Here is a 21,999-nt window from a genome sequence, read left to right on the forward strand (position 1 = left end):
ACAGCTGTGTTACAAAAGACAGTCCACTTGGCGTTGAAGTTTCAAGTGCCCCATCTGAATATGGCGGCAGTCCTGCTTGCCTGACAGCTGCAAGGAATGAAAAGTACTCATCTGTGTTAAAGTTTCTAGAAGAAGGCCCAGTAAATAATAGGTGCCTAATAAGTCTCAACTGAATCTGAATTTTATAAGCAAAAAATTAAATACTGTGTATACATCAATTTTTAGCAAAATTATACTCAATAATTATGAAATTCCTATACATTTTACCTCTCTAAAACCATCACTAACCCCAAGTTTGAGTTGTAATCTCATCGTAATTAGAAGTTCAGAAATTTAATGAGTTGAAATGCAACATGGCACAGCTGCCTTATTATACCAACTAGTTAACACAGTATTTGTTTTCTACATTAATTTTACTTGCTAATCAAAAATACTGCTTTCTCCCAAATAACATCAAAATAAAATTGCTGATTGTGCAATGGTAAAACTAACAACACCATGTCTGCAACAAGGTCACTTGATTTTTTTTTTTCATGAGCTGGCAGTTTCCAGGGAAAATTCTGGGTTGGACAAAAAGTTTGTTCCGGTTTTTCCATAATAGCTTACAGAAAAACCCAAATGAACTTTTTGGCCAACCCAATATAAGACTCCGTATACCTTCATCGGTTCTCAAAAAATTCCAGGACCAAAGTCACGCTCTGTACACCCCCAGGCAGATATATGTTAAGCTGCATATGGTGAACATGCCCATGAATATCTTTGTTTGGGGTTGTTGTTTTGTTTGCTACACTGCTCAGCTGTGGTGTATCAGTTCCCAACCAGGGACTGAACCTGGCTTGTGGTAGTGAAAGCCCAGGATTCTAACCACTAGGCCCCCAGGGAACTCCCACCCATGGGTTATCTTTGAATATTGAGCATGTGTCCTGATTCATCTCCTTGAATTAATAAGTAAATCACTGGGAAAAAAACTACTTAGGGCTACATATAATTGTATGTTTTCAGATGCCCATAGCAACTAGAAAATCCTGGGGAAAAGACTATTCAGAAGCCCCTGTACTAGAACACAGTGCTCCCCAACAGCAGCCCAGGCCCAACACAATGGACATGAAAGCTCCTCACGGGTCTTCCTGCTTCCTTCTGTGCTGTGTGCTGTGCTCAGTCATGTCTAACTCTAGCTTGCCAGGCTCCTCTGTCCGTGGGATTTTTCAGGCAAGAATACTTGCCTGAGTATTACAACCCTGAGTGGGTTGCTATTTCATCCTCCAGGTCTTCCCAACCCAGGGATCAAAGCCGCGTCTCCTGTGTCTCCTGCACTGCAGGTGGATCCTCTACCACTGAGCCACTGCTGCCGTCTACTTTCCCCAAATGATCTACCAAAGAGTGGCCAATGGTCTAATCAAACCTCATCTGATCATGCTATCCCCCTCTTAGCCAACAAGCTTCCAGAGAGGCCCACTGCTTTTAGCACAAGAGCTTTTTTTTATCAGTCTTCATGACATGGACTAACTCTCTAGTTTCAATCTTTTACCATCCCCCTAAAACCCTGAGCCATATTTAACAAACTACTTTAGATTACAGATTTTGTATATATCGTGTTTAGAGTAAAAACTATATGAAGTTATGTATTTCTATTTGTTTTTCCATCAGAAGAGCCCTAATTCGTATCCAGTACCCCACTAGTTAAAACAGGTAAAAAATGAGTAGGAGACTCAGAAAACTATTTGTGCCTGCCCCAAACATCATTAGAAAATGACTGTGCCAAAGGAAATGGCAACCCACTCCAGTTTTCTTGTCTGGAGAATCCCATGGCTGGGGGAGCCTGGCAGGCTACAGCCCATAGGGTCACAAGAGTCAGACATGACTTGGCAACTAAACCACCACCACCATCAACCTAACCCTCTCTCACACTCCTCTAGGTCTGCACTTTCAGTGTTCCTTTCTGCTTCATCTTAGCCTAATGACAGCTGGTCCTTCAACACTCAAGTTAGGCTCAGTTGACAGAGCAACTACCTGTAAGGCTATTGTAGTACTTGTCACTCTGCAGTATAGCTGTTTATTCTCCACCACCCCATCTGAAGGCACACTAAGCTTTGCACATTTCTTCAGCTCCCAGGGACAGTGCAGGCTATAGATTTGTTGTATGGATGGCTAGCAGCACCTATGGAACTTCTTAGCTATATTATACTGTACAAATTAGGAGGCATAAGAAAAGGAAATGTGAAATTCTGGCCAAGTATTTCAGTTAATAAAGATTGAGATTACTTCCTCTCCCTTCCCTTTTTCTTTCCAATCTACTTCATGCTATCTGCTTTACTGTCTACATTCAAAAGTAATGGTAAGTCTGAAACTTTTTTCCATTTTTAGCTTTTAAAAAAATGTGTTCTGCTTTCCTACCCCTTTACTCTTCCTTTTTATGCTATTAAACTTTTTTGGTGAAATAATACACTCACATAAAAATGCATAAAATATACACATATGGTTTAATGAATAAAGTGAACATACACTTAACTACAACCAAAGTCAAGAATAGAACAGTCAACTATTTCTCCCTCCAAAGGCTTCCTATTCCCCTGTGGGGATCAGCCCCTGAATTCATATCTCTGCATGATCCTGGTCCATGACAGGTAAAGAGAAGCACTAAGATGCCAGGGTACATGCGTATTTGTATCTGTGAATATGTGTGAGGACATGCCCACACAGGCCAAGGCACTGGTTTAAAGCAATCTTAAAAGGTGGGGTAAATCTGCATTTCTAGTGGTAAACACTTTGCTGCTTACTAAAACAGTATTCTACTGCTTATGGCTTAAACCAAATTCTAACAGGAAACCACATAATTTTCAAGATACAAGTTTCAAAACAACACAAATTTAAGGCCAATTACTTATACTGCTTCACCCCATTGTGGACAAGAAAGATGCTTTAAGTGAAAAGTTGGCATTATGAGGTTACACAATCCCGGCTACCCAACAGGCTCATTCCACTCAGCGGAGAATAGGGGTTCTCTATGCTCACAGCAGGCATACAACAGGGTAGCACATATATGCTCTCTGAGCAAGAAAGCAACACCTTCTCACATACAACCCCCTGGAGAGAGATGGGGAAGGCGAGGGGGGAGGACTTTACACCTGCAAACTCCTAACTCTATCAGCGCTAGGACTGGGAAAAACAGCACATATTAAAAAAAAAAAAGAAAAAAGGTTTTCTGATAAAGCTCGTAACTTTCAGAGAAGGATGTTAAGTCATTTTTTTTCCTAGGAAACTAGTAGGCGCAATGATTCAACATCCAAGTCTTTGTCTCCTTAATGGACTGAGTCAAGCCCTAATGACTGTATAAATAAACTGCTTAAAAGGGCAGCTGTCAGAATTCTTATTATTCTTGGCAGAAAAACACTATAAGCACAAAGTGCTGTCATATTAATTAAGGCATCTGAACTTCAGGGCATCTGTCCCTGGGCCTCTGGATAATCAAAATGACCACTAAAAGTAGAATGGTGGTATCTCCAATGGGGCAGACATGAGTCACTTCCAACCCTGAGAGATTCCAGTGAGATGTGACTTGAAATGCACGTTTTGCAATACCATTGAATGTCCATCTATATGTAGCCATTTAAGTTTTTACTCTATGTTCTATTAAGGCTAGTAGACAAAAGTAGTTAACAGATATAACTCTTGGCCCATAGTGAAAATCCAGCTAGCTGACTAGCTAACTGAGGTCTGGCAGGGAAGAAAACACCTCTCCAGGTCTTAAAAACCATTGACTGCACTGAAACTCCATGAGTTCCATGAGGAACGTCTTGGTATTTTTTTTTTTTTCAATTTCCCCGTCACCAAGAGTGAGCCAGCTCTGTCTGTCAAGATGCCCAGGCTGCGTGGCAGCAGTGTCAAAGGCTGCCATTTGCTCCGAGGCACTGCCATCTGCAGCAACACAACATTTTGTCTCCGGAAAATAAACACATCTGCCTTTGCCAGTGTCCTCCCACTGTGCCGCCCATCTGGAGCAGGTGAGCTAGAAGGCAAGCCTGGGCACGGGTGAGATGGGGCGAGCAGGGAGACGAGGCCTCAAGGGAGAAGGCACGTGCAGGAAGAAAGTAGTGCTGTGTCATGTCACATCCTGCTAACCACATTTGCCAAAAAGCTTGTGAAATTACCCTTGTTAGTGATATTTTAATCACAAGTAACAAATGGTTGGTTGCGTTTAGGGGACAAAACCTGCAAAGCCAAGGTTTCACCTGGGCCATCTGTTCACAAGATCACATGACCTCACCAATACCAATCAACAGATGATGTCTTTGTGTCAGCCACCAAAGGCAAGAGGACAATATTGTCCTTTGAATAGAAGGCTCAAGGCAACAGGGTTTCTCTAGGACAGGAGCATACAATACCTGCCTACCATTAACCAGAATAAACACACTCAAATTCAGGCCAGAGTGCTGAGACAAGTCACTTCTAGAAATGATTGATACCTGAAATTCTTTCCTATATATTCTTACCCTTTCACTTAAAAAAAAATAAATTCAAGTCTAGTTATGGTCATTTTAAAAAAGGAATTTATTTTTGGCTGCACTGGGTCTTGGTTGCTGCATTCAGGCTTTCTCGAGTTGTAGTGAGTGGGGGCTGGTCTCTAATTGTGGTGCAGGGGCTCCTCACTGCGGTGGCTTCTCTTGTGGAACACGGCCTCTAGGGCACACAGGCTTCATGAGTTGTGGCACATGGGCTCAACGGTTGCAGCTCATAGGCTACAGAGTGTGGGCTTAGTATATGGGCTTAGTTGCCCGACATGTGAGGTCTCGGACCAGGAATCATATCCATGTCCCCTGCACCGGCAGGCGGATTCTTAACCACTGGACCACCAGGGAAGTCCTAGTTATGGTCTTGATGTCAGATTTTTTTTTAAACTGAAGTATAGTTTTAATTTACAATCTTGTTTTTTTCAGATGTACAGCAAAGTGACTTCAGTTATATATATTTACTTTCTCAGACTATTTTCCATTATAGGTTATTTTAAGATATTGAATATAGTTTCCTGTTGTTGTTCAGTCACTAAGTTGTGTCCAACTCTTTACGACCCCATGGACTACAGAATGCTAGGCTTCCCTATCCTTCACTATCTCCCAGAGTTTGCTCAGATTCATGTCCATTGAGTTGGTGATGCCATTCAACCATCTCATCCTCTATCACCTCCCTCTCCTCCTGCCCCCAGTTTTTCCCAGCATCAGGATCTTTTCCAATGAGCCAGAGCTTCACGTCAGGTGGCCAAAGTACTGGAGCTTCAGCTTCAGTATTAGTCCTTCCAGTGAATATTCAGGATTGATTTTCTTTAGGATTGACTGGTTTGATCTCCTTGTACTCCAGCACCACAGATCAAAAGCATCAATCTTTGGCACTCTACCTTCTTTATGGTCCAATTCTCACATCCACACATAACTACTGGAAAAATCATAGCTTTGACTATATAGACCTTTGTCCGTAAAGTGACGTCTCTGCTTTTTAAAACTCTGTCTAGGCTTTTTGTAGCTCTTCTTCCAAAACCCTTGTTTCTTATCTATTCCATGCAGTTTGTTTCTGTTCATCCCATACTTCTGATTTAACCCCTATTCCTCCCTTTCTCCTTTGGCGACCCTGTGTTTGTTAACCACATCTGTGAGTCTGTTTCTGTTTTGTATATAGATTCATTTGTATTATTTTTTAGATTTTACACGTAAATGATACAATAAAACAGTTGTCCTTCTCTACCTGACTCATTTCACTTAATAGGATATTCTCTATGTCCATCCTTGTTGCTGCAAATGGCATTATTTCATTCTCTTTTATGGTGGAGTAATACTCCACTGTGTATACATACCACATCTTTTTAAACCGTCTGTTGATGGGTACTCAGGCTGTTTCCACATCTTGGCTGTTGTAAATAGTGCTACAATGAACACTGGGTACGTGTATCTTTTCGAATTAGAGCTTTTGTCTTTTCTGGCTGTATACTCAGGAGTGGGGTTGCTGGACCATATGGCAACTTTTAATTTTTTAGGGATACTGTTTTCCATAGTGGCTGCACCAATTTGCATTCCCACCAATATATACAAGATTTCCTTTTTCTCCAATGTACTCCATCACTTATTATTTGTAGACTTTTTATTTTTATTTTTTGATGGTTCTGTGCAGCATGTGGGATCTTAGTTCCCTGAGTGGGGATCAAACCTGTGCCCCCTGCACTGGGAGCACAGAGTCCTAACATTGGACCGTCAAGGAAATCCCTATTATTTTTAGACTTTTTGATGATAGCCATTCTGACTGGTGTGAGTGATACCTCAATGCAGTTTTGATTTGCCTTTCTCATTTCTCTAACAATTAAAAGAATCCACCTGCAATGCAGGAGATCCCCATTTGATTCCTGGGTCAGGAAGACCCACTGGAGAAGGGATAGGCTACCCACTCAAGTATTCTTGGGCTTCCCTCATGGCTCAACTGATAAACAATCTGCCTGCAATGTGGGAGATCTGGGTTCGATCCCTGGGTAGGGAAGATCCCTTGGAGAAGGGAATGGCTAACCCACTCTAGTATTCTTGCCTGGAGAATTCCACAGACTACATAGTCCATGAGGTCACAAAGAGTCAGACATGACTGAGTGACTTTCACTTTCTAATAATTAACGATGTTGAGCATCTTTTCATGTGTCTGTTGGTCTTGGTCACCTATATATCTTCTCTGGAGAAATGTGTATTTAAATCTTCTTCCCACTTAAAAATTTTTTTTTATATTGAGTTTTATGAGCTGTTAATATATTTTGGATATTAACCCCTTGTCAGTGCAAATATTTTCTCCCATTCCGTAGGTTGCCTTTTATTTTGCTGATGGTTTCCTTCACTGTGCAAAAGCTTTTATTTTGATTAGGTTCTATTTCTTTATTTTTGATTTTATTTCTTTTGCCTTGGGAGACTGATCTAAGAAAATATTGCCATAATTTATGTCAAAGAATATTTTGTTTATGTTCCTTTATAGGAGTTTTATGGTGTCATGTTGCATATTTGGGTCTTTAACCATTTTTGAGTTTATTTTTGTATGCGGTGTGAGAAAGTGTTCTAATTTCACTGATTGACATTTAACTGTCCAGCTTTTCCAACATCACTTGCTAAAGACTGTCTTTTCTTCATTGGATAGTCTCACTTCTTTTGTTGTAAATTAACTGACCACAAGTATGTGCGTTTATTTCTGGGCTCTCTATTCCATTCCATTGATCTATAAGTCTGTTTTTGTGCCAATATCACCTTGTTTTGATTACTATAGTTCTGTAGTATTTGACATGAGATCTTTAAAGCATGCTATCTGGGAGCTGAAAGAAACTATAAAAATTACCCATATGTTCTTTCTCTCAGGGTGCTATACCTCCTGTATCAGGAATCATTCAATTACACTACTTTTCAAACTTTATATCTGTAATTTTCAATATGATAGCCATTAGCCACAAGTGGCCATTGAGCACTTAAAATGTGACTAATGTGACTGAGGAACCAAAGTCTTTAAAGAAACAAAAGTTTATTTCTCTTTCAAAGTTCCAGAGACTCTCACATAGGAACTGAATTTTAAATTATATTGAAGCAAGTTTTTATATTAAAGCAGAGTTGATTTACAATACTGTATCAGTTTCAGGTGTCTAGTATAGGGATTCGATATTTTAATACATTATACTCCATTTAAAGTTATAAAATAGCTACATTTCCCTGTTTTACAATATATCCTTGTTGCTTATTTATTTTATACATAGTAGTCTGTACTTCTTAATCCCATGCCCCTATCTTGCCACTCCTCTCTTTCCTATCCTCACTGGTAAGCAATAGTTTGTTCTCTGTATCTGTAAATCTGCTTCTGTTTTGCTATATACATTTATTCTGTTTTTTAGATTTCACATACGAATGGTAACAGAGTATTTGTCTTTGACTTTTTTCATTAAGCATAGTATGCTCTAGGTCCATCCATATTGTTGCAAACTGCAGGATTCCATTCATTTTTAGGGCTGAGTAATATTCCACTGTGTGTGTACACACACCCCACATCTTTTTAATCCATTCATCTATTGATACATAATTTTAATTATTTTAAATTTAACTAGCCATATATGACCAGTAGCTACCATGCCGGACTATGTCAATCTAGAAAAAAGCTGAGCACATAATATATGATCAATGTTGGTTTAATTCTATTTTCCTTATTAATAGCACTCTTTACTAGCAGATTGTTGAACTAAAATATAAAATAGCACAAGAAACAATCTCCCATAGGAAACTAACTATCAAATTGCTTCTTTAACCAAACAGTAACAGCACCATAAAAATAAAAGTTTATTAATTTATTTACCAAATGAATGTATTAATTAGGTATATGTGTCATACACTGTGTTAACAGCTTTGTATGATTACCTCATTTAATCTTCATAGTAACTCCATGAAGTAGGTACCATTATTTTATAAGGAGGGAAATTAAGCTTAGAATTTGTTCAAAGACACAGCTAGCAAGTCAGTGGGCAAAGACTTAAACCCAGGGAGTGTAATTCCAGATACTGTGTTTAACCAATAAGCTAAACTGTATCTTAAAGAACCAATTTATATAAGATTGGCAAACGGCACAGCACATAGCAAACTGGAGATCAAATAATTTGAGCTACAGACATGAAATTATGCATGGTAACTGGCTGACTCAAATAAGTATCATGTGCCAAATGGTGTGACTATATAAAAATGCCAAATCTAGTGATTTTGTACTTATTGGAAGACTGAAAAACCACATCATCTTTCTCCTCATAAAAAAAATGCCTGAAATATGAATTAGTATTTTAGAACAATCTCATTTGATTGGAAGGTGGCGGAGCAGGGATTGGATCTAGAAGCACAAGGCAGAGGTAATCAGTGTCTACTAGAGCCCCATGTCACTGTCTACAAGGGATATTTATTTGTTAAGACATCAAACATTTCTGCTAGGAGATTAACCGGATTCACTACATTTGCATAAAGCACACTGCCACTCTTATCTCCATTCTAAAAGGAGCTTAACTCACTTAATGTCTGTAGCATTTAAGACAAAGTGTTTATTGTGCCCAAAGCTGGAATTCTTATTCCGATTCTGCCTGGCAAGTCAGAGGGATATTTTACACAGCAAGCCACAGTATACTTGCTATTGAATACCATAGGAACTTCTAAGAAGCAGGAAAGGTTGTCTCTGATCCATTTACCTCTCTTGGGGAACAGTAAATAAGAAAGGCCACTGATCTTTCACCCAGATTAAAACAATGTATACAAATTTATCCCCTCTACCCAATTCATCCTGGTTTTAGCTTCTCTTCAAACTTCACAATTTTTCACATTGCACAAACTCCTTGGTTGAAGCTAGCAAAGATAGATTCTATTTACTGAGAAGTTCTCAATTCAGTATTAGACACTAGAAAATAAACTGCTTTAAAATCTGTAATAAGTAACAAATCAAAACCTGTACTTGTTTTGATTTGTCATAAATCAGCTTAAATAAGTACAGATTAAAAAAAAAGTATGTTCTAGAAACACTACTGAAAAACCAAGTAGCTGTCAAGGCAGAAGAGGCAAGTAATTATGGTACCATTAGTGTAGCTTTTGCCTGACCTGCTGTGTGACCTGGAGCTAATCTCCTTGACGCTTTATGCTTTTCATTCCTATCAGTGATAGAGAATTAACTACTCTATATCTCAGCAGACTAGTGAGTAGATTAAATTATTAAGCAAAACGCTTTGGGCAAAAGTCATATGGATGTTAAATATTCTGATTTACAAGCACTCATTATCCTAGCACTCCTGTGGGGTTAGGAAGTTATCAGGATTTCATAGATGAGTAAACAGGCACGGGGTAAAGTCACATGGCAGAGCTCTATTTACTTAGTCCCTGTGGGAAGGGAATAATACACACCTTTAGCAATCATAAACTTTCTTGCCACATCCTACACAATCTTTAATACATTCAATCCTCTTTTCCCCCTTTCTTTTTTCATTGAATCTTTAAGATGTTGCATCTTTTAACGTGCTGTCAATGGAACAAAGACAGTTCTAAGGTAACAACAAGGCTAGACTAAGTGAAGAGGAATATTCTGTGTGCACTGGCAAGGAGAGTCACAGAAAGACACGGCTACTCTCAAAATAAAATGTGTATGTAATAGTGTTTTAAGGGTTCATCTCCACCACCACATAATCCAACCACAGGAATTAAGAAACACGGTTTGCTGTGAAAACACTGAAAATTAAAAGGCCATTGCCAGACCTTCCTGTTGGTGTACCCCCTCCAAATTCTCTGCAACTGTTATGTTCACCCTCTGGGCTTTAATTAGCAACTATGCGGAAAGAAAAAACAAATCCCACAAGACTGAAGAATAACAAGTAGCAATAGGAAGGGCTCAGAACGGCCATTTGGTATAACAGGAATAGACAAGAAGCATAGATTTCTCTGTTCCTAAGGCTGCTTGCTGTATTGCTTACCCGACTCCGAAGATAGTCAGCCAGGTTTCGGCGAGTGAAATTAGCTGCTGCCGTGGGAGACAGTTCATAACCTGGTACAAGAGATACATACTTGTTGTCAACAGTTGAAAAGTGAAAGTTGCTCAGTTGAGTCCAATTTGCGACCCCGTGGACTATACAGTCCTTGGAATTCTCCAGGCCAGAATACTGCAATGCGGGAGACCTGGGTTTGATCCCTGGGTTGGGAAGATCCCCTGGAGAAGGGAAAGACTACTGGAGTGGGTAGCCTTTGTCAACAGCTGGGAAATAGCTAGTTAGTACTGGCAGTGATTACTGGGCATAAAACAGAACCAAGGTAACTATTCTACAGTGAGATTGAATTCATCCTCCTGATTAAGCTATTCATTCAGCAACAGACTGTGGTTTCCTCTATAGAAGGAAAGAGGTACAAATATATACAGATGTTTTATATATATATATAAAAAAGAAAGAGGTCTTGAGATGATAATGTTTTTAGTTTATTTTAAAAAGATACTGGGAAAGAGAGGCTGGAAATTAGAATAGCCTCAGTCATACTTTATAAGGTTTTCTTTTTTTTAAGTGAAGTAATTTTATTAAGAAGTGTAATGTGATTTTCAAAAGCACAAGCCACAGGGAAAAAATTGCTTCTACAGCTATCTGTAACATTTTAAAAATAGAGGCTCTCCAGCATAAAACCTCTAAATAAAGTTGTAATGTCAAGCAAAGTACAGCCCAGAGGCATGGCATCAGATGTGCCTTAGTAACACACTCTGGACATTAACACTCCACCATAAAATGGGGCTAGTGTCAAAAATCACAAGAATGACCCACAACTCAGCAGACCCACAAGAAAATGCCAGCTTGGAAAGACTGCATGTGATTATTTCCTACAACATTCACAATACCAGTGTCACATCAGGTAAGATGTAGATTAAAATTCTAACAAATATTTACTGAACAGCTATTATGTTTCAGAGCTTACACTAGGTGCTTTCACATATATTACTGAATTTCATCCTTACAAGTCTATTAGTTCACGTTAAACTATAATGAAAACAACTCTGAACAAGCAGGAATACTTGTCGATTCTCTATCTAACTCACTAAACAGTGCTAAGGATTTCACAATTATCTTAAAAGGCAGAAAAGTCTGATGCCTGACCATCTGCATATAGATTTTTTTTCTTTCCCTTATTTTGGCTCAGTTATTGAGTCCCTTGGACTAAAGGAGATCCAACCAGTCCATCCTAAAGGAGATCAGTCCTGGGTGTTCACTGGAAGGACTGATGTTGAAGCTGAAACTCCAATACTTTGGCCACCTGATGCAAAGAGATGACTCATTTGAGAAGACCCTGATGCTAGGAAGGATTGAGGGCAGGAGGAGAAGGGGACGACAGAGGATGAGATGGTTGGATGGCATCACCGACTCAATGGACATGAGTTTGAGTAAACTCCAGGAGTTGGTGATGGACAGAGAGGCCTGGCGTGCTACAGTCCATGGGGTCGCAACGAGTCGGACACGACTCAGCTACTGAACTGAACTGACTAAATTTTAAATGCACAAGCTATATTGTGTAGGGTTACACAGACAAACTGGAGAAGGCAATGGCACCCCACTCCAGTACTCTTGCCTGGAAAATCCCATGGATGGAGGAGCCTGGTAGGCTGCAGTCCATGAGGTCGCTAAGAGTCGGACATGACTGAGCGACTTCACTTTCACTTTTCACTTTCATGCACTGGAGAAGGAAACAGCAACCCACTCCAGTGTTCTTGCCTGGAGAATCCCAGGGACGGGGGAGCCTGGTGGGCTGCTGTGTATGGGGTCACACAGAGTCGGACACGACTGAAGTGACTTAGCAGCAGCACATACACAAAATATATTCGATAGGTAACTTAAGGAGTTTTAAGGGCAATTTTAACCATATACAATTTGTGTTTTATGCACTGACTTTAGATCCTGAGAATTATGTAACAGAAACTCTTGTTTATTACTCTGCCCTCTTCTGGGCCAGGACAGGGAAGTATTGCTCTACCAACTGTACTTCAGAAACACTGGGATCCTTCATGGGGGCCATGCAGACAACGAGTAGTCATTAAAAATAATGATTAAAGTATTTCACACACGGCACTCTGCTCAGTGTTACGTGGCAGCCTGAGAGGAGGGGAGCTTGGGGGAGAAAAGACACATGTACATGTGCTGCTGAGGCCCTTCCCTGCTGTACCTGAAACCAGCACAGTGTTGGTAGTTGGTCATATCCCATTAGGAAATAAAAAGTTTAAAAACCAGTATTCTAAACTTGCTTAAACCTAAATACCATGTACTTTAGGTTTCTTAATGGCAGGAACTGAGCCTTATTCATCTTTGAATTCTCTGTGATATTAGGCAGAAGGTTAACGTGGATGAGGCCCTCAAAAATATTTATAGAACTGAACGCATGATGCTAAGCTTGCCACCTAAAAACTATACAAATGGATCATAACCAGTCACTTTACACATACAATTATATTAAAATTAAGCTCCTTAATTTATACTAGTTCTATAAAATTAAGGTGAAAAATGAAAGTATAAGGAAGAAAATCTCTAGTTTTATAAAAATGTATTTTGTTAATCTACCTTCTCTCCCCACTTCTAAGAAAAGTTGTACTGAAAGTCTTTAAAAATTCTTTCAATATTTAATTATTTTAAATATTACTTATTAAACATTGCATCTCCTAGCTCTAACATATACATATATAGTTTTCTCCAAAAATGGGCTTCATGATTGAGTAAAATAGCAGCAATAAGAATCAATGTCCCTAAGTTTGTAAAGAAACCATTTATTGTACATCTTGAGGTTCATTTTCATTTTTGACATATTATATAATATTTCACCTTTCTATAAGTAAAATGGGGAGAAGGAAATGGCAACCCACTCCAGTGTTCTTGCCTGGAGAATCCCATGGACGGAGAAGCCTGGTAGGCTGCAGTCCATGGGGTCGCACAGAGTCGGACACGACTGAAGCGACAGCGACAGCAGCAGCAGCAGTAGCAGTATAATAGTATTATTATACTGTGAAATAAGTAACTGGAAGGAAGGTTCTTTTCTGCTGAAGCATCACTATAAACTTCCTTGGATCAAAGGGCTAGTGGCTATTATTTCACAGGAAGGCTTTCCCAGTGGATAAGAGTTTATTAGCTCCAGAGAGTTCACAAAATATCTCACAAAAATTCTAATTATCTCCCTAGACAAGAACCTACCAGAGAGGCAAGGCAGAACCTTTTTATGACATAGTAAGTCTCCTATAATTACACAGAGTCTAAAGTTTACAAAGCATTTTCATACATACTATTCATTAATATTATTATAACAATACCATTTATTTATTTTTTGACTACGCTGCACAGCTTGTGGGATCTTAGTTCCCCAACAAGGGATTGAACCAATCCCCTCTACAATGAAGTACAGAATCCCAACCATGGGACTGCCAGGGAATTCCCAATAATGCCATTTTAGTGATAAGGAAAGTAAAGGTCCAGAGAGGATAAGTGATTTGTCACATAAAAAAACAGTATAACCAAGTTTAACTTAGGTCTTTTAGTTCTGAGATTTCGTACATACTGTAGCTCAAGTCACATTCTCTAACACTTAAAAATCTCATATCATCATGCTCATTTTTCAAGGTGGGGTTATTTTTATTCCCCATGTATCTGTGTTATAATAGTTCTCTTTTCTGCTCTGGGATTTTTGTAGAAAATCCTTAGGACCAGAAGGAGGATCTAACTAAGGCTTTAAAAATAGTAAGACTCAAATAAAAATAAGAGCACATGTATAGAACTGCCAGTATAGAATATTCTCTTTCAGTACACTTTAAAGACAAAACCACCAGAGCCACATTCTAAGTATTACCCACCATTTCGCATCTTATAGAGCTGCACGTTTTTCTGAATATATTCTGCAAACTGTACAGTGTCTCCAGCCTCTCCAACACACAGGAGTAAGATTTTTTCACTCATCTTGAACATCTTGTCATGATCTGCTCAAAGGAAAAACACACAGTGTTAGAAATTTTATCTTAGCAGAAAATTATTCTTATTACACAACAACTACAAACAGGCTTATCAATTACCATATTGAATTTTATGAAGAACTGTTTTATGAAGACTTTGATGGGCAACTCTATCAATTACTTTCTTTCACTCTCCAGGTTAAATTCATTTGCATATTTTATTAACATCAATTTCAGGTGGAGAATATATGTAAAAGTTGATAACTGAAAATACACATAAAAACATTAAGGCACTTGAAATGCAATGAACAACAACCAAAGAAACTGAAGGAATCAAGCCAGTGGCCATTATCTTTAGGCTCAAGATTCCAAAATCCTGAAATGTCTCTACAAATATGAATGCAAATTATTATATAAACAAAAGCATATATGAAAAGAATCAATGCTGCAGCTAAGAAACCATCTCAAGGAAGAACAAAAAATCAACTAAGAATATAAATCACCTAAAAAAGTAAACCAACTCCATTTACAAAGCAAAGAGAAAGTTACAATGAGTGCCAAAGCAAAAATCCTAACAAATATTGCACTAAGCTATTTAAAAAATACCTCAAAAATCCCAATATTCTAATCTTATCTAGCTGAACCAGACACATTCAGATTAAACAGATAAATAAATATTCAGATAGAAATTAGTGCCCAAGGAAGAAAACTCCATATTCAGTCCATAGCTTCAGAAAAAAGCTAAATCTCCCTATCTTACTCTCACTTTCACTTTTCATTTTTCAAATAGTGCTGAATAATCTTCGCTGGGAGACATGCTTCCTGTTTGAAAGCTTTTGAAACATCAAAATCTCTTTAACAGGATTTAAAAAACAAATGCTATAGTCAAATACTTCACAAGTATTTGAGAACTGGAGATACCAGTAATAAGGTTTCCTAGACTTCAGGGGGGAAATGCACATAAAATGCGCCTGTAGATACTATCAAGCTGCCTTGAAACTCCTAGACTGAAACACTTTTATTTGTTAAAGGCTACAGGAGATTTAAAGACTATGACTTTAAAGATTTAAAGACTGTTTATGAAAGAAAAAATTCACATATAGATAAATCATCTATGCAAAGAAAAAGAACCAAAAGAGTATTAGATGCCGCTAGCATCTGAGTCCCTGCAGTTGCAGAAGTATGGGCAATTTTTCTTTCTTTCATTATGCTTATGAATATTTCCTATAATGTTTATACTTCATATGCATCATCTTTGTAAGAAAACACTACTTACTATGTTTATTGTCATAATGAGAAAAAAAGCTTCATATCGGGCGGGGGCCTTTTACAAAGAATTTATGTTATACTTAGAAGAAATGCTAAATTTTGAAACAGTAAACTCTTCAACTGTTCAATTTTGAAATGAACTTAATTCAAGGCCAAAATAAGTGTTTTTTAAACATGCATTGTATAGTGATTGGTGAAGGGGGTATTAAAAAGAAAAAAAGAATATGCTAACGACTCCCTAAATCATGCAGCAAACAGGCTATGTAGCTCAAGGCAATTTCTGATCCTTAAAAAAGAACACACAAGATCCACATACAGGACACAGGTGGACAACAAAATAAACAACGTAAGCATACAATACTCTAGACTGGAACCCAGGAGATTTTCGTAGTCTGGGTTGAGCAAGTCTGCTGCTGCTGCTGCTGCTAAGTCGCTTCAGTCGTGTCCGACTCTGTGCGACCCCACAGACGGCAGCCCACCAGCCTCCCCCGTCCCTGGGATTCTCCAGGCAAGAACACTGGAGTGGGTTGCCATTTCCTTCTCCAATGCATGAAAGTGAAAAGTGACAGTGAAGTCGCTCAGTCGTGTCTGACTCTTAGCAAGCCCATGGACTGCGGCCCACCAGGCTCCTCCGTCCATGGGATTTTCCAGGCAAGAGTGCTGAAGTATTAAAAAATAAAATAAAATTTAAAAAAAAAAAAAAAAAGAGTGCGGGAGTGGGGTGCCATTGCCTTCTCCGTGAGCAAGCCTAGTTGAGCTCAAGTCTGAACTTGAGCAAATTATCCGCCCTTTCTAAGCCAGTTTCTGAGTGTGTAAAATGAAGATACTGTCACCTACCCCTGCCTAACTCATAGGTGGGGAAAACTGTACACGTACAACATTATCATACTCAGTGTGAGACAATGTAGTTCAGATTATACATGCTACAGGGAATTCAGGGGGAAAAAAGAGCAATCTGTGTGAGCTGAGGTACTGTAAGAAATTTAAAAGCAATTCTATACAGGCCAGAAGATAAGAGAAATAAAATGTGGCATATAACCAAACTGAAATATTGTGCCACTTTAACAAGCAAGCAATCTCTGGGAAACACCTTCTCTATAGTATCAAAATATCTTACAGCAACAAACCAAAAAACTGATTGGAAGCGATACTCTCATTTTATACCAGAAGAATAATGAATCGCAAAAGGTTAATTCATTTTCAGCCTACCCTACACAGTTTCTTCACGAAATGAAAAGGAAGAAAAAACTCCTTACACAATTCCAAAGCTTCTATCATAAACATTTTTATATCTGAAAACACCATAGGGAAAATTAGAGCTAAATACAATTATTTTCAACCATTTTTAAAGAACTAACTCAAATTTATCTTCCTTCTATACCACAGTGATTTCTCTGAATACCATAAGGATTTACTTTTGAAACCATTAATTTAAAAGCTAACCTAATACTCACTGGTGATACTTCTTTTTATCATACAAAATCATCTTGTAATATTTATTTCCTGGTTTTCTTAATGTCTTAGACCCCTGAATGGATTATACCAAATACACTGCATACCCTGTAACACCTAGAAGCACTGTGTATGTAAGTGGGCTTAAAACACATTCTATTTTTTGAAGTGGCTTCGTATATATTATTGTGAAGAAACAGAACACCTATAAATGTACTGAATTTGTTACTGCTAAACTACTTCATGCTAAACTCACTTGCATGTCAAAGGCCTTAGTATTCAAAATAATGGATAGATTTACCCTTAAAAAACAAATTGACTCCTTTGGAAAACATGGTTTACCAGTAAAACTTCTACAAACTAATCATGGAATTTCATAAAGTAATTTGACTTAAGGAACATGATCCACACCATAAATGTTTAACAGTTTGACAATTTTCCTTTCCTTAAGCCAAGAATGAACTGTTACCTGCCCTCAAAGCCGTCCCTAGTCTCTACAACTAGAGATCTAGTTGTAGATCCCTTCTTCCTCTGGAGTAGATAAAAGCAATCTCTGCTTTCTCTGCACTACCTGAGAAGTTTGGATGTACTTTTCATACGCAGCATCATTTTCTAGCTTGTGTTATAATTATTTGTACATATATCTGAATCCCTTATTAAACTGTAACTTCTTTTTTTTTTTTTTTTAAACTGTAACTTCTAAGATAAGGGCCACATCTTATTTTTCTTTGCATCCCATCAGCACCTAGCACTGTAACAGACATATAGGTGCCCCAAACCTATTTGTCAAATGACCATTAAATCATCTGGGCCAACAGATAATACTTTTTCAAAAGTAGGATATCTATGAATCGTGAAAACGCACTCTTAAGATTCCACAGACAAGCAACCAAAATCTTTCAAAAATATGCAGTCAAACCGCACAGGTCTGAACCTGGGTTCTGTCACCTGAGGCCTTAAGCAAGTTTCTTAACTTCTATGCCTCAGAACTGTCAGTGTGACAGCATCCATTTCAAAAGGTTAAATGAATTAATGTAAACTGTTTAAAATAACATGTATACAAGCACTCAGTATGTTTACTACCAAGTATCTGTCATAGTGTTAAACATCTGCACAAAACTTTTTCAATTCAATCCTCTCAACAAGCTTTTGAGGTTGGTGTTACTAACCCTGATTTAGCAGATGAGGAAATTTGGGCACTGCGCAATAACTTGTACAAAGTCATAAAGCAAATGAGTGACGGGGCTCCAGTTTCCTAACTCCACTAGCTACTCAAATACAAGGAAAACTAGGTAGCCAGTGCCCTGAAAAAGAAGGATCAGAGCTAAGACTAGGGAAAATACAGACAGTGGAAGGGAAATGGCAGGTTTCTAGTCCCACAATCTCTCACTCTCCCCAGGATCCCACCTTATGCTGTCACAATCTAACCTCTTCAGCACCGACAACAAGAAATTTATCAGAGACTAGAGGGTCTAGGAATCCTGGAGCCGGGCTGGCGCTTAAACCCTTAAACTGAGTTCCCTTAAGCAACTCTCGCCTAGCAAGCATTTATCTAAAGCTGGAGCACAGTACTGACCCAGGAACCCTGGGAGGAGACAAAGTCAAAGCCCTAAGCCCGTCTCCTAATTCTAAAACTACGCAAGAACTGACCAGGGCAGTCGGGGTTCCATGCCCAAGACCTCCCCGGTACTCACCCAACCTCCCACGAACTCCTCCCGGCTGTCCCTATACCCAGGCCCGGCCTGGCCTCCCCTGCTTCCTCTCACCATCCTTCATCTGGACAATATTGCTAGCAGCCACCCGGTCGGAGGCGACAAGGACATAGTCGGGACCCTGGATGCCGATGAGGTACTCCATGGTGGCAGGAGGCCGGGGAATGCAGGTTCAATCGAGCGCGGGGCTGGCCTGCTTCTCCGCCTCACGGGTGAGACAGCACCTCCGAGCAGAGCTCCGCGCGTCGCAGGCCCCGCGACAGTCCCGGCCACCGGCGCTCCCGGATGACGCACAACTGTCGCGAGAGTTTGGAAAGTGGGGGTGGTGTTTGGTGGATTAAACGCTGCTCTCGGCTTCTGGCCTGTTCCGGTCTCTTGAGATCCAGGCAGTACGGGGTACTTGCCTTACGTAATCTTACGTAACTCCTAGTTTCTTTCTTTATAATTGGGAGTTTGAAACTCGCTTGAGGAGGATATCACGCGCTGTATACAAAGTGCCGAGCACATGCGTCTGCCAAAAGGTGTGCGTCTTTAGCTGGCAATTTCCCTTCAGTTCTCGGTAAAATAGCTCCTGAAACCCCTTTCCTGCAAGCTAGATTAGAGAAAAATAAACTTGAAATTTGAAAGAAGCCCTTTTTACAGGCTTCATAATTGTAAAATATGACTGAATTAAAGATCTAAACATGAAGACAAATAATAAAAGATGTTTATGTTCTTCCAACCTCAAATTATATGTAGTTGCTCCCTCTGATAACAGTGATTTAAAGGGAGCACTTTCACTTTTTATTTTATACACATCTGTATTATTTAAATGTTTCACAGTGCTCAGGTATTACTCGTAAGTTAATAGGAAAAAGTACAGCCATCCCTTTACATGTTTCAGCCATTCTGGGGAAAGTTAATATATTCCATGATTAGTTTCTGATATTTGAATGGTTTCATAATTCAGTCTTCATACTAATCATACTAGCTTATTCAGAAATGGAAAACTGGTTGCAATTGTATCTCTAAACACAACTATGCAATTCTCTGACTTCTGCAAAAATGTGAAGTCCCTACTCCCTTCTGAGTGTTTCTTCCAGCTCTCTGCCCATGCAGGAACACAGAGCCTGAGGAGCTTGGGGCAGCCAATCTATCATGGGATTATGCCAGAGGCAAGTGAGGTCATTAAGTCCACCATCTCACTATGAACACAGATGCATCCATCATCCTAGAAAGATCCTTTCTTAAACACCACTGGGGAAGCAGTCTCTTAAGCCTCTCTCCCTTTCTGTCATTTTGTTTGTGTTTTACAACTGCAAAAATTACATAGTTATACTATACATACACAAATAACACAGAAGTGAAGTTAACTGTCTCTCCTCCTCCCACCAGAGGTAAATACTTACCAGATGTCTGTATCCTTCCAGAACTTTTTTCCTTTGCATATACCAATATTTATCTGTTCATCCATTCATTCATAAAGGCTGCAGAATTCAGAATTCTGAATTGGAAAACCCAATTTTTAAAAAGGACCTTAAAAAGAAAGGACCCCCAAGCATCTTGTAAGCTGGCTGTTCATCCTCCTCCCCAGGAAATCCCCTCTAGCTAAGTCAAACTAGATTCTCTAACTTCTCATTATAATAGAAGAAAGTGGATTTTCAAGATATAACTTGTTCTATTTCACTAAGAATTAGGGAGAATACCTCCTTCAATTAAAGTCTTAGAATAACTGAGTGTTAGAATTAGAAAAAGCGCCTGAGGAGGTTCCAGAAATGGCATGATGTAGTCAATTTTTCTGTAAAGAACCATATAGTATTTTTGGCTTTATAGGCCATCAAGTATCTGCCATAACTACTCAGTGATGCCATTGTAGTGCAAAAGCAGCCATAGCGAATATATAAATCAGTGAACGTGGCAATGTCCCAATAAAACTTTATTTACAAAAAAACAGGTGAAAGGGATAAGTGGATTTGGCTCATGAAACGTAGTTTGCAGACCCCCAAAGTGGTGGGAGGCCTGTGAATCAGCACCTAACTCTGGTCCCAGTTCTACCTCTTCCAGCTTTGGTGCAAAATTCATTGAGCCTCAACTTCTTTACTTATCAAAGGGACATTCAGAAGAGAGATTTGCTTTTTGTTTTTCTTGAGATGGGAAGAAGATGCAGGCTTGTTTGGCTCCGTGAGTGTAAGATGTCATATCCTGCTCCTTCATGAACTCTGGGAAGTTTGGCAGGATCATAAAGAAGAATGACTGCAGTGTACCTAGGGAATGTGGGAGGCTACCAGCTTTGCCAAGACTCCCAAGCTTGACATGGAAGCATCAGTTTAGCCCATACTCAAAAGACTCTGTGAGCTTAGATAGTAAGATTGGGACCAAAGCTGGAAATCAGTGGCCCACCCCTAAATATTCAGGGATATTAATACATAATGTTGATGCCCTGCTCATATCCCTTTACCTACTTGTAGTAGCTGCATACCCTAGCTTCTATAAATCTTGATTAATAACAACTCACAACTTTGCCTTTCTTTGGAGAACTTCCATCAACCACAAGAGAAGCATTTTTGCCTGGGAGGCTATGAACCAATTTCCACTCCCCAATCATTGACTTACTGACACAGGGATAAAAGATCAATTCCCTTAACTTAAAGTGGAATATAGTTTGTCCTCCAGAGTTTCCCTGTGGATCAGACTAAAGCTAGACTCCAACCAAGACACATTCTTGCTTAACTTTATTCCTGCCCTATCTGGCTTCTGTTACTCCCTTTCTCCTACTTCAGATGCTAAAGGCAATTCTTTAGCAGGTATTCATGCTAATGGGCTTCCCTGAAAGCTCAGTTGGTAAAGAATCTGCCTGCAATGCAGGAGACCCTGGTTTGGTTCCTGGGTTCGAAAGATCTGCTGGAGAAGGGATAGGCTACCTACTCTAGTGTTCTTGGACTTCCCTTGTGGCTCAGCTGGTAAAGAATTCGCCTGCAATGCAGGAGACCCCAGTTCGATTCCTGGGTTGGAAAGATCCCCTGGAGAAGGGAAAGGCTACCCACTTCAGTATTCTGGCCTGGAGAATTCCACGGACTGTGTAGTCCACGGGGTCGCAAAGAGTTGGACAGGACTGAGC

General features: G+C 39.3%; 1 protein-coding gene across 2 annotated transcripts in view; it reads right to left on the minus strand.

Annotated features, from left to right (window-relative positions):
* Positions 1 to 19,151, minus strand: part of PSMB2 (proteasome 20S subunit beta 2) — a 36,549-nt gene extending 17,398 nt beyond the window's left edge. The window contains exons 1-3 of one of the 2 annotated variants that reach the window (XM_086379000.1): positions 18,957 to 19,151; positions 14,374 to 14,496; positions 10,484 to 10,554 (exon numbers count right to left, since the gene is read on the minus strand). In XM_086379000.1, the coding sequence (XP_086235126.1) occupies positions 10,484 to 10,554; positions 14,374 to 14,496; positions 18,957 to 19,047 (285 nt within the window). In that variant the 5' untranslated portion in view covers positions 19,048 to 19,151. Of the gene's footprint in view, positions 1 to 10,483; positions 10,555 to 14,373; positions 14,497 to 18,884 lie in introns of both variants that reach the window. The other variant, XM_086379008.1, reaches the window with a different exon arrangement.
* Between the last annotated feature and the right edge of the window lie 2,848 nt (positions 19,152 to 21,999).

Source organism: Bos grunniens, chromosome 3 (genome assembly GCF_055505025.1).
Source record: "Bos grunniens cultivar Pamir isolate PY7600 chromosome 3, Bosgru_T2T1.0, whole genome shotgun sequence".
In the NCBI taxonomy this organism is placed as follows: Eukaryota; Metazoa; Chordata; class Mammalia; order Artiodactyla; family Bovidae; genus Bos; species Bos grunniens.